Here is a 15,664-nt window from a genome sequence, read left to right on the forward strand (position 1 = left end):
AGTTACATTAATAAATGTTAATGTAACATTAATAAACAAATCATTTTTAGCACTTTTCTATCATACAAAAAATGGTCAATTTTATTTTTAACAAATTAGGTTTACTTGCGTATTTGTATTAACTTTTTTTGTTTGTTTGTTTTATTGCTTATTTCTTTTTCTTTTTGTCTTTTAAATCAGTACAGTCCCTTTTTGGTCAAAATTCAAAACATTATGAGCACTTTAATGGACAGAAGAAACAAGGAGGGATACTGAGAAGCCGTATTAAATATATTTAATAATATAAAAGGTATTATATATTAATAATATTTAATAGAACTTCATTAAATGTTAATATACTTGTGGCTGAGAGATTTGAGATGACAAATCTATACAACCCTCAAATGAACTGATACACTGGTAAAATATCGACAATGCCCAAAGTGACGCAGCATATTCATGTTATTTGACACTGAAACATTGTACTCCATGCTCACTAGAGAGTTTCACCAAAAGGCAAGGTCATGAAAAGCAGGGGTGTGAAGGGTGCTGCAGCTCCCCCAGAACACTAGCATGTTCAAATACATAGATAAAGAATTATTCAAAGCAACAACAAAACAAATAAAAACAGATTTGATGACCATTTAAATCTGGTATATAAACAAGCACTGTATACACAGCATCTGGGTGCAAAATTTCACAACTGCTTCAAACACTCTGCTCTCATATAGCTTTAATTTGTCGTTCATTTTGGCCAGAAGTACCATTTTTTTGCTAATAGCCCCACAACTAAAACGTGTTCCCATAGCTATGCCAAAAGGCCAAAAAAAGAAGTAAAAACGAGGTATTCAGACGTTCCAGTTGGTCATGAAAAAGATAGCACAGCTGAGGGTCCCTCTTGAGAAAAAAAGGGAGCATCAGGAAATTAGAGAAACTCAATTACAGCCTCCGAGTGCTGCTCACGAGGAGCAGCTCAAAGGATCACAAGATAGAAGAGCAGCACCTGAATTAAACTTTTATTGAAGGCAATATGTTATCATTAGGTTCTGTAATCTCCTCTGTCTCTTGCTGTCATTCCCTCTCCATTTATATCTTCATATAAAATTAAACTCTGCGTTTACAATTTATGCTGTTTTATTGATATTCCTGCAATCAGTTTAAACAATGGGAACTACAGCTGGGACATAAAACAATCTAATCTCTGCTCTGTCGCCCTAAAAGTTTCCGTTTGTTTCCGTCATGGCAGCAAAAATGGATTAGAAACTCAATAGCCTTTTCAAAACCTCAAGAAAAATCAATACAGCTACAAACAGATTTTTCCCTCCACTCAACAAATCTCACAAACACTATTAAATATAACAAGTTCAAACTCTGTTTAAACTTTAAGGTTAATTAAAGTTCCAACACAAAACCTTTGCTGTGTTAATGATCTGTGATGGTCTCAGTTAGAGTCCACTAACACGTCCCATGATGTCCCCCTGCCTGCAGAGTTCTGTTGGACTTTAACCCAATAGATAGGCAGGTTAATAATGGGAGACATGATCTGACGGGGTGTTCACGTGTCTTTGTGTGTCCAAGTGCGCGACAGTCTGTTTTTTAGTGATGTGCAAAGATTGCACTCACCTCAAATGGACCCCCTTCTTTATCAGTGTTTGGGTTCAAAGTAACAAACTGTAGAGAGTGCAGCGGGGCAAAATGACAAAAATATCTGCTGTGTAAGTAATGGTTAAAAAAATTACATGTGGACATTTCTATTTTAGGGTTTCGTTTAGATATTTTGGTACTGATGCCAGCATGATTTTAAAAAAATATTATTATTTATGTTGTATTGTTGTCTTGAGTTTTTCAAAGTAATGTAGAATTCATTTAGGACATTGTTTTGTCTTTGAAGGAAGAACATACTCAAATTTTGTAAAAAATCAGTATTCTTATTTTAAAATATTTGCTTAAGTCAGTGAGTTTTTGATTCTAAGAAGAATGGTAAATAAATATTTGTACATGCCACCACCTTAAGGTATCTAAATCGTTTACTTTGCTGTGTTAGTGTCTGTGCTTTTATTTATTACGCGCAAAAGGAATTTATGAATATTTCTTTGCATCTTCCATCACCTTTAGAACAGCAGCACCATGCATAACAACTGTTTATGTGAATGGCAACAATCAGGTGACTCATTGCTTCCACCTAGCGGTATTATATTTGACTTGACTCGATGTATGAAGGCCTTCAGCACTCTTTTTTTATAAGTTTTCCTCCTCCTCTGGTTGCGTAAATATTTGGATCCGGGGTTGGTATTCATGTCATAGACATAAATCGTGTTTAATACCAGTTCGTTTTTAAGTTTTAATGTGTTGTGCTCTGACTTCTTTAGAACTCCTAATCTAACCCAAATAGAGTCATTAGACAGAAAAATAAGAGATAACTGCATGTAGACGAGCTCTGACATAAAACTTTGACAAAATTTATTTAAACTCCACGACAACTACTTGAATAATCTGATTTCAGAGATGTCCCTGAAGGCAGCACGGAGTCACATGACCATTGCACAGCTGAGGTAGGCTTGCCCGTTGCTAACCAGCTAGCCCCGTTAGCTGTGTCTAGCAATTCTGGCAGGAAAAAAAAGCCTAATCCTCTTTTCTTTTCAAATCAAACCAACCGACCGCGTTATACCACCTGTCATGGAGAAGGTACAGCACTTCTGGTCGTCGTGTGTTTCCTCTCATATCGCTGGCTTTTGCCTAGATGTCAGTGTCATAATTTATAGCTCGGGCTGTCCAGTTAGCTCAGCTTGCTAGTTTCTGGCTAACGGAGGGCCAAGCGAAAAAAAGAAAAGAAAAACAGGCCGTCTGGTGAGTACATTTACAATAAAGGCCATTTATTTGACTTTGTTTATTTTTTTTATATATATTGCAACGAAATATGAGATTTGTGGTAGACATGTACTCGTTTACAGTACATTGTGTTCTCGTATTTAAATACATTTTGACCACAGATTAACGTTGCTGTAGCACCATAATTAAGGCTGGGGGTGACAGGTAAACAGCAAATAATAAAGGTACAAAATGTAGGATGTTTTACCTCACGTCTGTTTGCTCGTTCAGTGTGATAAGGTAAGCTTGAAGGGTGTTTTTATCCCCTCAAGTACGTTTCAGTAAAACTGCTGTAACATCACCAAGCTTGGTTTATTCTGCGTCAAATATGTGCTCTCGGTACATCGGGGTAGCTGAGCTTTTTATCTTTATTGTAAAAGTTGTGTAAGATTGTGTTGTTGACCACACAAGCCAGGACCCTCTGTTTTTGACTCGACCCCCCTAAAATGTTTTCTTTATGTGCTTTAAAATATTAGTAGTTTGTTTGTCATTCACTGATAAGCTCCTTACTACTCATAATTGTTGTATTTTTTAAAAGGTTTACAAACTATAGAGGTTTGTTTCTTAAACTGCAGAGCCATTTTGGCCTTTTTGAAGATCATAACAAATAAAGTGTATCTTTAATAAGTAAAATGTTAACCTTTTTTTCTGTATGAATTGGGGAAGTTTAAGAATTTGGTGTTCTGCTTCAGTAGTTCTTTTGAAAGCTGTGGTTTGCCATTTTAAGCAGCAACATTTTTTTAAAAATTATTTTTCTAATATTTTTGTAAAGCCGTGAACTATAAATTACTGTCTTCAATGTGCCATCACCCTCTTTTAACTCAAACTCTTTTAACCCTCCTTTAAGTCAAATGATTTGTTTAGTGAGCAGTAACCCCAGTTCATAATGCAGTTGGTGCTTTTGATAAAAGCAAGAAACAGCTGTCATTTATGAATTATCTCTGTTTTTCTTAAGTAGAAAAAAACATTATAACAAAAACAAAGCAGATTTTAGTTCCACAACAACCACATTGACGAGGCTGTTGGAGATGCTGTTTTGTCTGCTGCTGGCCTTGTGAAGCAGTATTTGGCATAAAATTGCATTTATCTCAAAATAAGGAAGTAATTTACCACATTGATCATCTCACTAGTTACTTTTTCTGTTTCTTGTATAAATAGTTTATCAGGAGGACACATGTTGCGTTTTTTTAATGTTTGTGTTTTTGTTCATCATTCTGTCAAAGTGACCCATACTTTGTCTTGTTTATTTCCTGTTCAGTATTTCCCGGTCTGTTTGATCTGCGGGTGGAGCAGAGAGGAGTTTCAACATCTGATCAAACATCTGGTTTGGGATCAGTTTCTCTTTTGAAGTCTACTCCTCCATCTTCATCACTGTCAGCCTCAGATGAGCCATGTCTTCATCAGGGTGCTGCCAGCTCCCCGGCTCTCTCTGTGATTATTCTGGGAACAATGAAACTGATGCCTCCAAAGATTCGGAGGAGTCTGACTCCACCACGCAGGCTCAGTACGTTGCCAAGGTTACGGCTAAAGATGGCCGCCCACTCTCCACTGTTGTCAAAGCTGTGAGCTTGCAGAGGTATGTAAATTGAAAACTCAGATGTGGCTCCTGTTTCTTTGCTGTGATTTTTTTTTTTTTTTAAGTGTCACACATTTTTTTGATTTATTTGTGTTTCTTTGATGCTCTCCTGTCATTGTGGTCAGTGATGTCGGGATGTGTCGAATCTGTCACGAGGGAGCTGGAGGGGAGACGCTGCTCTCACCCTGTGACTGCACTGGGACGCTGGGAAAAGTGCACAAGAGCTGCCTGGAGAAATGGCTGTCATCCTCCAACACCAGCTACTGTGAACTTTGTCACACAGAGTTCACTATTGAACGACGACCACAACCACTCACACAGGTAAGAGAAGCCTCACTGCAGCGATGAATGTATTGCATGTATATATCTATATATCCGATCAAGTTAACGCTGACTAGGCTGGTATGTCTGTAGCTAACTTTGAGTTGCACCAGTGACCTCTTCATTTTGCTGCTCAGTGGCTGAAGGACCCCGGCCCCCGCAGTGAGAAGCGCACATTGCTGTGTGACATGGCCTGCTTCCTTCTCATTACACCTCTGGCAGCCATCTCTGGCTGGCTGTGTCTGAGAGGAGCCCAGGACCATCTGCAGCTGAAGAGCAGGCTTGAGGCTGTTGGCCTCATTGCCCTCACCATCGCCCTCTTCACCATCTACATCCTCTGGACACTGGTAACTAATGCGTTATGAACTTATACTTCTGTAAATGAGTGAAACTGACTAATGTATATCAATCCTAGATTTTAATCAAGTGTGACATCTTATTAAGACTTTTAAATTTTGAAAAAATGTGTTTTGGCACAGATCTATCCCAGTAACAATTGAAATCAACTATTTGTCTTTCACTTTATGGAAATCAACCTGTTTTTTGCTTGTATTGTCTTTAAAAATGTAAAAATCTGTGGGGTAGGTTACTCTTGTGTCTAGGTTCTTTTACATAGAGCAGTTATTTGATTGAAAGCTTTCCAGAAACTTCATGCCTGCACAGACACGCATTGCTCACTGAGAGCAATGTAAGCTTAAATTAGATTTACTGTAATCATTTTTTAACTGCTTGGTATTTTAAACAATACTTTGTTAGTAAGACACTTTTTAATCATTATTAAACACATCATTAAAATTAAAAAAGTAGCACTTTTTGAAGAAATTCATGTTGCCCCCCCCCCCACATTTCATGCCAGTTTTAGACTAAGATCATCTTATGTTGAGAAATTATCAATTTAAAGCTATTTTAGTCAAACTGTTATGCACAATCTCGTGCTATATTATGAAATCTTGCATGATCTGTTAGCGCCTGAAGTACGGGTAAAAACATCATCGCTCCACTTTCTCATCGGAGGCGGGCAATAATGAGACATTTTGAAAGATTAGCCTTTCTGCAGCCAAATTACTCTCTCAAATATCTGTGTGTCAGTTTTATTGACGTTGTCTTTTTCTCCCTGGTCTGTATTTGTCCTCCTCAGGTGTCGTTTCGGTATCACTGTCAGTTGTACTCGGAGTGGAGGAGGACCAATCAGAAAGTGCGCCTGCTCATGCCCGACATGAAAGGCGCGCACACCACCCAGCGTTCAGTGCCGACCAAGTCGACCAAGAAAATGACTGATGAGACCATCGTATGAGTGCAGAGCAGCTGGAGCAGCAGTATTTAAAATCAAGCTCACCCGAGCACTCACTAAAAAAACAAATCATCATAATGAACTTTTGCACTTCATACGGACCATCCTGACAGAGAAGAGCTTCTTTCTCGTCATGTTTTCTTTATTGAAGCACTTGATTCAAAAACAAACAAAAACAAACTATGATATTGGCCGACCACAAAAGTGGTTTTGGGAAGAACTCCTTACAGACTCGTATTAGGTAAAAACTGAAAAGTCTTCTGACCGTCAGTGCTGGGATGTGAACGACTGGACACATGGAAAATGGACTAACCAGCCTGATTTTTCTTTTTTTTTTTTAATGTGAGTGACAAAAACTTATGAAATACTAAGACACAAGCTAATGTAGCAGAATATAACAGATTCAGCATGCTACTACAGTATAATATAAAACCTATTCACTACCTATAATTTCCCCGCTCCCCTTCACAATGTATCTAACTGGTTTTGAACAATGGTTAAACTGTGTGAAACATTTAAGAAAGATGACTGACGAAGTCTAGCTGTGAGTACTACTGTTGTGTTTTCTTTGACGATAGAGGGCAACTGTCACTCCTACCACTGTTTTTGTCCGTAGTCTGAACTTTTTAATTTTCCAGGTAAAGCTTTTATATCGCTGTCTGAAGAGTAAAAATCAAACCCCGTTCCTGTTTAGACAGCAGATGAGGCATCACGTAATAATTGCACTTGCCAGGTGGCTACAGGACAAAAAGTATTGAAGGTATGAAAAAAGCGTTCACATTCTAATTGGGATGATGTCTCCTGTGTTGGCATAAAAAGTGCATCAGCAGATAGCCTCGCTCCATGTGTATATCCACCATTCATGAACTGAGCTGCCTAGCAATGAGCAGTAGTAATGTCTTAAACTCTCAAGAAATGCAATTTTAAAAAAAAAAAAAGAAGAGAAACAGTGTTCAGATTGATGATACAATGAGAAATATGAAAACACATGTTCGAGAGCAGGCTGACTAAAGATGCAGTAAAAAACAAAGTGTTATGAGATGTCAATCAATGTATGCAGCGTACGCTAAACAAAGTATTTTGTGTTACTGTAGTCTTCCTGCTTTATCCCCTGGAAAGTTGGGTTATTGTGCAATAAAACATGAGGGACTCCTGGACTCATCGTGAAGTGTTGTTGCTTCTAGGCATGCAGTCTTTTGAAAACCAGCAGGAAGTTTAGTAGTTTTCTTATTTAAGTAAATCTAATTTTCTTTTATATTTATTTTATCATAAATCACGTCTTTGATAGGCTTAAAACATACACAATATTTCACAATTAAGCCATGTTTCATAACCTCTTTGTCTTGTGTCCTCTTACACTGAAACCATATTATCTCATTTAAAGCAGTTTCCTCCTTTTGGTTTCCTTATGATTCTTATTTACACACCTGGGATGTAACAAATTTAAAAAAAAAATGACCACATTTCTGAATAAGTTGGGATGTTGTACAAAATGTAAATAAAAACAGATTTCAATGATATGCAAATCTCATAAACCCATATTTCATTTACAATAAAATATAGTAAACTTATAAAATGTTTAAACTAAGAAATTGTACTTTTTTTCTTGCAAAACATAAGGTAATTTTGAATTGTTTAGCAGCAACACATCTCAGTGAAGTGGGAAGAGGGTGATGTTTCTGTCTGTGAAACGTCTCCTCTTTTAACAACAATCTGAACGTCCAGGAGCTGAGGAGAGCAGCTGCTGCAGGTTTTTGAGGGGAATGTTGTCCCATTCTTGTCTGATTCTAGCTGTTCAACGTTCCTGGGTTGTCTGACAGATTTTTGTTTCATGATGTTCCAATTGGTTTCAAAAGGTCAGAGGCCTGGACTCCAGGCAGGTCAGTTCAGCACCTGGACTCTTCTGTTATGAAGCCATGTTGTTGTTGTGAAGGCAGTATGTGGTTCAGTGTTGTCTTGCTAAAATATCCAAGGCCTTCCCTATAAAAAAAGATGTCTGGATGGGAGCAAATGCTCCTAAAACCTGTAAATGGTTTTCTGCATTGATGGTTCCTTTCCAGATGTGTAATCTGCCCATACCATCAGAGAGGCAGGGTTTTGAACTGTTCACTGATAACAGTCCAGGTGGTCCCTCTCCTCTTAAGTACGGAGGACGCGGCATCTATTTTCTATTAAGAATTTAAATTTTAATTTGTCTGACTACAGACATTTTTCCACTTTGCCTCTGTTCATTTTAAATGAACTTTGGTCCAGATGGTGTTCACATCTGGTTTCCTCTCTGCCTGATAGAGCTTTAACCTGCATATATGAATGTGAGGTGAACTGTGTTTACAGACAATTATTAGTGGAAGTGTTCCTGAGTCCATGAAGTGATGTTCAGAACAGAATCAGACCTGTTTTTACTGCAGTGACCCCTGAGGGCCCAAAGATCACAGCATCAATTTTTGACTTTCAGCCATGTTCTTTGAGCTCAGAGGTTTCTTCAGTTTCTTGAAATCTTTTAATAATAATGAATTGTCAGTAATGGAATATTCAAAGTCTTCCCAGTTTTCCGCCGAGGAACATTATTCTGAAAATGTTCCATTAGTTTTAGGAACAGTTTTTTTGCAGAACTGGTGAAACTCTGTCCATTTTTACTTCAGAGATTCAGCCTCTCTGAAATCTTTTTTATGCCCACTAACCTGCTGTCAGTTAACTTGATTTACTTCATCTGTTTTTTTATTCATATCATTTACTTTCAGTCTAGATATCCCAAAAATTACCATTCCAGAGGGAGACAACCCTGTTGGGAACCATCGGACAACTTTATTTCCAATCTAATACTCTAATATGTGGAGTAAAGTCGTACCAAGTACCAGTTTTTGTCCTGTAAATTTCTCAAATAAATAGAGACGGCAAAATAATATTGTAAAATTTAATTTCATGGCATTAATATAATGTATGTGAGCAGACAAGCTATCAAAACAAAACAAAGAATATATTTTACACAAAATGAATTAAGCGCCAGCAGCATCACGACCACTTTTTTTTTGAGATGATGACTGAAGGAGGTGGAGAGAAGCCCAAAAACAGGACTGCAGATACGAGCGGAAGAGGCAGGATTTATAACCCAGGCCGCTCCAGTTTGGGGCTATAACCAAAGAAACGACTAGACTTTCAAGGTCTCCGACAAGCCTATTCTGCTACACTGCCATGGTTAACTAACTGTGGTAGCTGCTTATGTTGTACCCTCAGTCCTGTTTTTGCACCAGAATGTAGCTGACTGTACCTGGGTCAGATTACTACTCGAAATCCAACTCTTCTCTCTGGGAATTGATCGTTTGTGGCATAATAGAACTGACTCCACTGATTTAAAAAGTGCAGATTCAGATAATGTTGCTCCCAGGGACAGATGAGAGCATTTCTACACCATGGATTTCAATTAATAATTGACCCAGGTGAGGAGGGACTGTTGCCATGGATTACAGGTTCTGACAGCACTGCAGTTTGCTCCCCCTCTGGCCGTCCGTGGTCGGCGGAACGCTGATGTCCACCACGTTGTTTCCTGGGGACTCATCGTGGGCGGACCGCTCAGCAATCTGTTTTTGCGATACAATGCGGTATATTTCTGTTTGTGAAGAGAGAAATCAGAAAGAACACGATTATATTCACTCAAAATATCACCCAACACGATAACCTTTTCCAACCTTATGTTGAAACTAAAAAGGTGAAATAACCCAGCTGCAACGGGAAATTACCTCTGTTAGAGGAAGTTACATGTGCAGGTCTAAATCATAAAAGCGAATTACAGAATTAGAATTACAAAGTCTGAAGCTCTTGTATACTCCGCTGAAGTTGTAGAAATGTGACTGTATATTATATTTTTTATCACATTAAAAATGAATCTGTAAGTTAACACAATTGCATTATATTTACTCATTCTCCTTTACCAATTTTTGAATTTTCTTTAAAAGACCATAAAACTGTAATCCCTTTAGCGTCCTACCACCACATGTATTGTTTTTTTTAAATTATATTCAGCTTTAACCAGACAGAAAATCCAAATGACAGCAAGTGCAGACAAAATTAAAGGCCTAACCTTTAACCCTCGTTATGTTAAATCCTGAGATGTCGCACTCAGTACGTGTTGTGACTCACGCTCAGCTACAACCACACCAAACTGACGCGCAATATCTGTAAAACTGACTGAAATATAGCTACTTTTGTATCTTCTGAAATCAGTTGGCTGTGGCGGCCATCTTGAATGAGATTAACCCAAAAGGTTAATCAGCTGTAGGGGTACATACATGCAGTGAGTCATGAGATATTTTGCTAACAGACAGCAGTTATTGGTAAAATTTTAAACAGAGCTCTTGTGCAATATGTTAGCACTCAGAATATGTGTTGGCAATGACTCTCAGCTACTACCGCACCAAACTTTAGGTCAGTATCTGTAAAATGACCATGCCATTTCCAATCTGGTTGGTTCCAAAAGCGAATCAGCTGAAGATGTACATCCCATGATTACTTTCTGCACAATTCATTCAAACTTGTCCAACGGTTCATGAGGTAATTTGGTAATAGACAGACATGGGAAAAACATTATCATCCACCTTAACCTTTCAATGGTGGGCGATAAATTTGTTTATGGACAGACAATCATGAAGTTGTGATCTGACAGAATAAAACTAATTTTGGTTAACTTTTCATTGGTCTACTCTACATTTTAAAATCGTTCTCTTAAATGGCTAAACTAATACCTCTTATTTCTCCAAATTGAGGTTGTTCAAAGAGCTATCTACAACAGGTAAGATATTAATTGTTCGTAACCTTTTCACACAATTCTGAACTCAGAACAACATCCAGAAATCTGTGTCTTTGCCCTTCCAACAGTGGTGGTAGACTGTTTCTGTCATGCAGGCAGTTGTGTTCGTCACTGCCGTCCAACTGGAACCTCATTGTTTTGAAAGTTGGAAACTTCTGCATTTGAACATGTTTTGATAAGAGCTTTGATACTGATTGTGTGAATGAGGAACTGACACGGAACATGAAACAGCTGCTTCGGGTTCTGCAGGAGGGGAAGTCTCCGTGAGAAACCCAGAGTTTGTTGAGGAAAACCTACTGCCTGGCAGGCCAGTAACCATGGTAACTGATTCTCTTTGTAGAGGAGACTCTTTTCACTCTCTTTTGGTTAATGTACGTCTGAACATGCATGCATTTTCCAATTACTCTAGTCGTGTACAGTAAGGTCTCTGCAGTCATACCTGTAAGGATATTTTTGAAGGCTTCTTCAACATTTGTTGAGTCCAAGGCTGATGTTTCTATAAATGACAGATTGTTCTTCTCTGTGGATTAACAAAAATGAAACTTTTTAAAACATTCACTCAAATAACTATTATACATACAAAATGGAGACCAGGGTTGGCTAACAAAACACAGCATAAAGATGAAAACATCTATAAAATGATTAGCCCTCTGAAGCTAAAATGTGTACTTTTGTAATCTAAATTTAATTTTAATCAAATATATCATGTGTGCAAGTACTGTGCTCAGTTAAGCTATGAAGAAGTTTGTTGAACCAGGTGAGTAAAGGTTGATACTGTGATGAGTTATTATAAAAAAAATAACAAGAAACACTGCAGAAATTAAAAAATTAAACTACTCACACTAAATAGAAAGGCTTATATTTGACACCAGGAATGACTGAGCCACCAAATGACTCAACAATCAGAGCTTCGGTGAGTGTTTTACCTGCGAAGGCGCGGGCTTCGTCCGTGGGCACGGCCCTGAGGTGTCGCAGGTCACTTTTGTTGCCAACCAGCATGATGACGATGTTGTTGTCAGCGTGGTCTCTCAGCTCTTTCAGCCAGCGCTCCACATTCTCGTAGGTCAGGTGTTTGGCTATGTCGTACACTAACAGGGCCCCCACTGCCCCTCTGTAGTATCTGTAACGAGAGCAAAGGCTGATTGCACCCCTTTGATGAAAGTCCAACAGCTTCAACAACATGCACCATACTTCACTGTGCTATTATTTATTTGAGAAACGCGCCGACATAATGCAGAATCTATGTCCAATAATTTGAAGTAATCATCTTCTATATGATCAGCCTCTCATAGTTATAGAAGAATTTTGTCCCACTCTTTTTTACATTTTTTTTCTTAAAGATTAAGGCTTGTAGCCATTTGTTTATTCTCAGCTCTGTCATGATCCCACCACAGCATTTATGTTGTGTTAAGGTCTAGACTCTAAACGTCTCCGCCTTGTCTCGTTGTTCAAAATAGAAGCAAAAATGTCCATTTTTGCCATGTTGGATTTTTGGAGCCAGAGTCTGCACATTAGGCTCATGGGGTCGTACCCTCGATATAAAAGTCCCACCTACACACCCTCCCAACTCGTTAACGAGCTGTCCCGATATCAATCACAGTGTGACATTTGTTTAAAAGTTGTAGTGTAGTCAACCACTAGGAAGTGCTCGTCCTCTGTAGCTTCAACTTCTGTCTTCCAGTCCTGTTTCTAGTTATAATACATCTTCATGATTGTAACACCTTTATTTTTATTTTTCAGCCATTCAGATTGATGCAGCTAAATTAACAAAAAGCACCAACTCCCTTCATATTTGGTGTCAAAAACACTCCAAATGTGAATTGTTTCTTAAATAATTCAGTGTTAAGGAAGGAGTGATAGTATCCTGGGGAAATATTTCCCCGCTCTGCAGGTGTCACATGACGAGGAGATTTACGAGCACAGCACAAGGACAGACTTACGCTGAAGTGATGGCTCTGTAGCGTTCCTGTCCTGCCGTATCCCAGATCTGAGCCTTTATCGTCTTGCCGTCCACCTGAATGCTGCGCGTGGCAAACTCCACCCCGATGGTGCTTTTGCTCTCAAGGTTGAACTCGTTCCGTGTGAATCGAGAGAGCAGGTTGCTCTTCCCTACGCCCGAGTCTCCAATTAACACAACTGAGGAGAGGAAGACAAGCGGATGAGTGTGTGTGTGTGTGTGTGTTTCTGCTGTGCAGCAAGACACAGGAACTGGATCCTTTACAAAAAGGACTGTATGTCTAAATCTGTAGAATTCTTTTTCTCAGTTTAGACAAAACAACCCAAGCAGAAAATAAAACAATAGCGTGAACGCCGAGTCAGCTCTCACTCTGCTGTTTTCCCGTTTTTCATTATTTCTCATGTCTTTAGCTACTTCTGCATATTTCAGTCATTCAATACAAAAACATTCATCTTATTCAGGTAATGGGTGCTACATCTTTTGGTTTTTGTTACTTTTTTACTTTTTAAAATATTTAACTTTATTTACAAATATTTTCTCCATAGAAATACATTGAGATCTCTTAAAATCCTTCAAAACGTTGTTCTCTTAAAAATCTGCTTCAATACTTTATTTACTTTACTTTATTTTTGTTTTCTTGAGCTACTTTTAGCTAGTGTTTTGTTAGTTTTTGCTAGATTTTCTACTTCTTGCTAGCCTTGTGCTACATTTAGCTTTTAGCTACCCTTTTACTACAGCTACTTTTGCTACTCTGAGCTAGCATTTTGCTACTTTTAGCTAATCGTTTTGCTTTTAGCCAGAGTTTTGCTCCTTTTAGCTTTACACTACTGTTCTGCCTCTTTGAACTTTTAGCTAGAGTTGTACTACTTGTAGTTTTTAAGCTTCTGTTTTGCCTCTTTTAGCTTTAGGCTAGGTTTCAGCTTCTTTAGCAAGTTTTACCACTGGCATTCAGCACTCAGCATTCACACTGTATTTTCTCTTTGAGGTTAAATTTAGTCAGTAGGCTTCATTTATTTTTAATTTCAAGGTACATAGGCAAAGATAAACTACAGAAAACTTAAGTAAAAGCAGCCTGTGGTGTTTTATGAGTCCAATAAAGGAACCCATGCAAAGGTAAGTGGGTTAATTCTGATTAGTAGGTGTAAAAATAACTTGACATGAGCAGGCCCATTGTTTTAAACTGTAGTAAATGAGTGTTTGGGCCGAAGTGACAGCAGAGAGAGAGAGAGAGGGGGTGGGGGGGGCTGAGCTGGAGTCTTTCTGTTTTCCTTTCTTTCTCTGCTGAAGGAAACGGGCCCGAACATTGTCCTGCCTGTCGCCACCGGCTGGTCCGAGCTGCAGGAAGCTGATAACACGCCTCATCAGAACCAGAATCGACAGTTTCAGGGCCTTCTGAGGAGAAACCAGAGAGGGCTGGATGGATGGATGGAGGGATGGAGGGATGGAGGGAGGTGGAGGTAGAGAGGCAGAGATCCAGAGATCCCTCGCCTCCGGCAGATGCTCCATTCATCCCACAGAGGATACTTTGTTACATCTAAATGGCCTTTTGGCTGTTACAAGCCCGGGATGTTAATGTGCCACAGGAGCTGATATCACGATCAAAGGGGCCATTCTGGACCTCAGACATGGATCTGGGACCTTCCCAGGTCTGTTGGCAGTCAGGAAACAGAAAAAGCAGATGAAGTTCTGGGCTGCGGCGCCGCTGTGATGATGGATGTTATTGATCAGGAGAAGGTAAAGGGCTAATCAAGGCCTTTCATCATTCTCCACGAGGAGAGGAGAGAACTAAACCTCAAATAAAAGGCGGAAAGTCTTGGCTCCAACCATCAGATCTGCTCTATGAGTTGATAAAAGTTTAATAAAGGGCTGAGCGCGGATTTGGTTGCGCATTCTTTACCTATAAATCCCGCTGCAGGCGCTGTAATGTCACAGCATTGTGTTGTGATAATAAGCGACTATCATCAGGGCAGCTCAGAGGAAAACACCCTGTTTCCTTTAAAAACACAGCTGCTCAGAGGAACACACACACCTTCATCTCTAAAACAAAGCTTTGTCTGTATTACAGGGAACGCAGGCGTCTTTTCTCCCCCTTGTCTTTTATTTAATTATTTTATTTTATTAATTTTTTTTTTTTTTTTTACCTTTGAACAAGAAATCGTATTCGTCGTCTCGGTTCCCCATTCTAGATGAGGCCACTCCAGCGATGTTCTCCGGAAGAGGATGAGTAGGAAGCGTCGCCCTGAATTCTCGCTTCAAGCCAGAAACATGGAAAGGGAAAGCTTAGTGCTCGGACTCTGCGCCACTGTGTCGGCTGTCAAGAAGGCGAGCTGGTCGCAGGAAGGGAGAGAGCTCTCAAACTCTGCAGAGGGAGGGGAGGAGTCCCTGCGGCCGCGCATACCTGCCGCGCGGGGGCGCTGCGCCCCCGCGTGCCAGCAGCGGATACCTGTCAATTATCCTCTTCCTCCTCCTCCTCCTCTAAAACATCAAACAGGATCAGGGTCAAAAATACAGATTTAATACGGGAAATGATTTCTAAAATAATCATTTGCATTTAAGTTATAATGAGAACCTCATGAAAGAATTAAAGAAAATTAGATTAAGAGTCACATAATGAATCATTAGAGTTTCACATTCACACCTTCTAATTTGCACTTCCAACATAAGAATAAAATCACAAAATCCCCCTTAACACTGAAAGCAATCAGATTTAAAACACTAAGACTTTTGGAAGGCAATTATCTTTGAGAATAACACAACTGTGAGAGCATTAATCTAACCCAGAACTACTTTTTTAGAGTTAAATAAAACAACTATGACCCTCTTCTTCTTTTTCATTCGGCTGTTGCCTTTTCAGGGGTCACCACAGCA

General features: G+C 39.1%; 2 protein-coding genes across 2 annotated transcripts; one reads left to right on the top strand and one right to left on the bottom strand.

The window, feature by feature from the left end:
• The first annotated feature begins 2,505 nt into the window (after positions 1–2,505).
• LOC108239428 (E3 ubiquitin-protein ligase MARCHF2) lies at positions 2,506–7,037 on the top strand. Its single transcript, XM_017422128.3, has 5 exons — positions 2,506–2,826; positions 4,106–4,423; positions 4,549–4,744; positions 4,882–5,091; positions 5,883–7,037. Exons 2-5 carry the CDS (start codon positions 4,239–4,241, stop codon positions 6,036–6,038), a joined length of 747 nt encoding a protein of 248 aa, XP_017277617.1. The 5' UTR covers positions 2,506–2,826; positions 4,106–4,238; the 3' UTR covers positions 6,039–7,037.
• A 1,898-nt stretch (positions 7,038–8,935) lies between these two features.
• On the bottom strand, positions 8,936–15,157 carry LOC108239416 (ras-related protein Rab-11B-like). Its single transcript, XM_017422113.3, has 5 exons — positions 14,938–15,157; positions 12,780–12,975; positions 11,766–11,959; positions 11,279–11,359; positions 8,936–9,642 (listed from the first exon to the last, which is right to left on the bottom strand). The coding sequence occupies exons 1-5, from the start codon at positions 14,975–14,977 to the stop codon at positions 9,497–9,499; spliced, it is 657 nt and encodes a 218-aa protein (XP_017277602.1). The 5' UTR covers positions 14,978–15,157; the 3' UTR covers positions 8,936–9,496.
• Positions 15,158–15,664: the final 507 nt, after the last annotated feature.

This window comes from Kryptolebias marmoratus, linkage group LG20 (assembly GCF_001649575.2).
Source record: "Kryptolebias marmoratus isolate JLee-2015 linkage group LG20, ASM164957v2, whole genome shotgun sequence".
Lineage (NCBI taxonomy): Eukaryota > Metazoa > Chordata > Actinopteri > Cyprinodontiformes > Rivulidae > Kryptolebias > Kryptolebias marmoratus.

Bases quoted from the DNA above. Each gene is read 5' to 3' on its own strand.
- LOC108239428 (XM_017422128.3), top strand. From the start codon at position 4,239: ATGTCTTCATCAGGGTGCTGCCAGCTCCCCGGCTCTCTCTGTGATTAT. The intron at 4,424-4,548 runs GTATGTAAATTG...CATTGTGGTCAG, and splicing joins AAAGCTGTGAGCTTGCAGAG to TGATGTCGGGATGTGTCGAA. The intron at 5,092-5,882 runs GTAACTAATGCG...TGTCCTCCTCAG, and splicing joins TCTACATCCTCTGGACACTG to GTGTCGTTTCGGTATCACTG.
- LOC108239416 (XM_017422113.3), bottom strand. From the start codon at position 14,977: ATGGGGAACCGAGACGACGAATACGATTTCTTGTTCAAAG. The intron at 11,960-12,779 runs GTAAGTCTGTCC...CTCTCGTTACAG, and splicing joins TACAGAGCCATCACTTCAGC to ATACTACAGAGGGGCAGTGG. The intron at 9,643-11,278 runs GTATGACTGCAG...CTTCACAAACAG, and splicing joins CTTCAAAAATATCCTTACAG to AAATATACCGCATTGTATCG.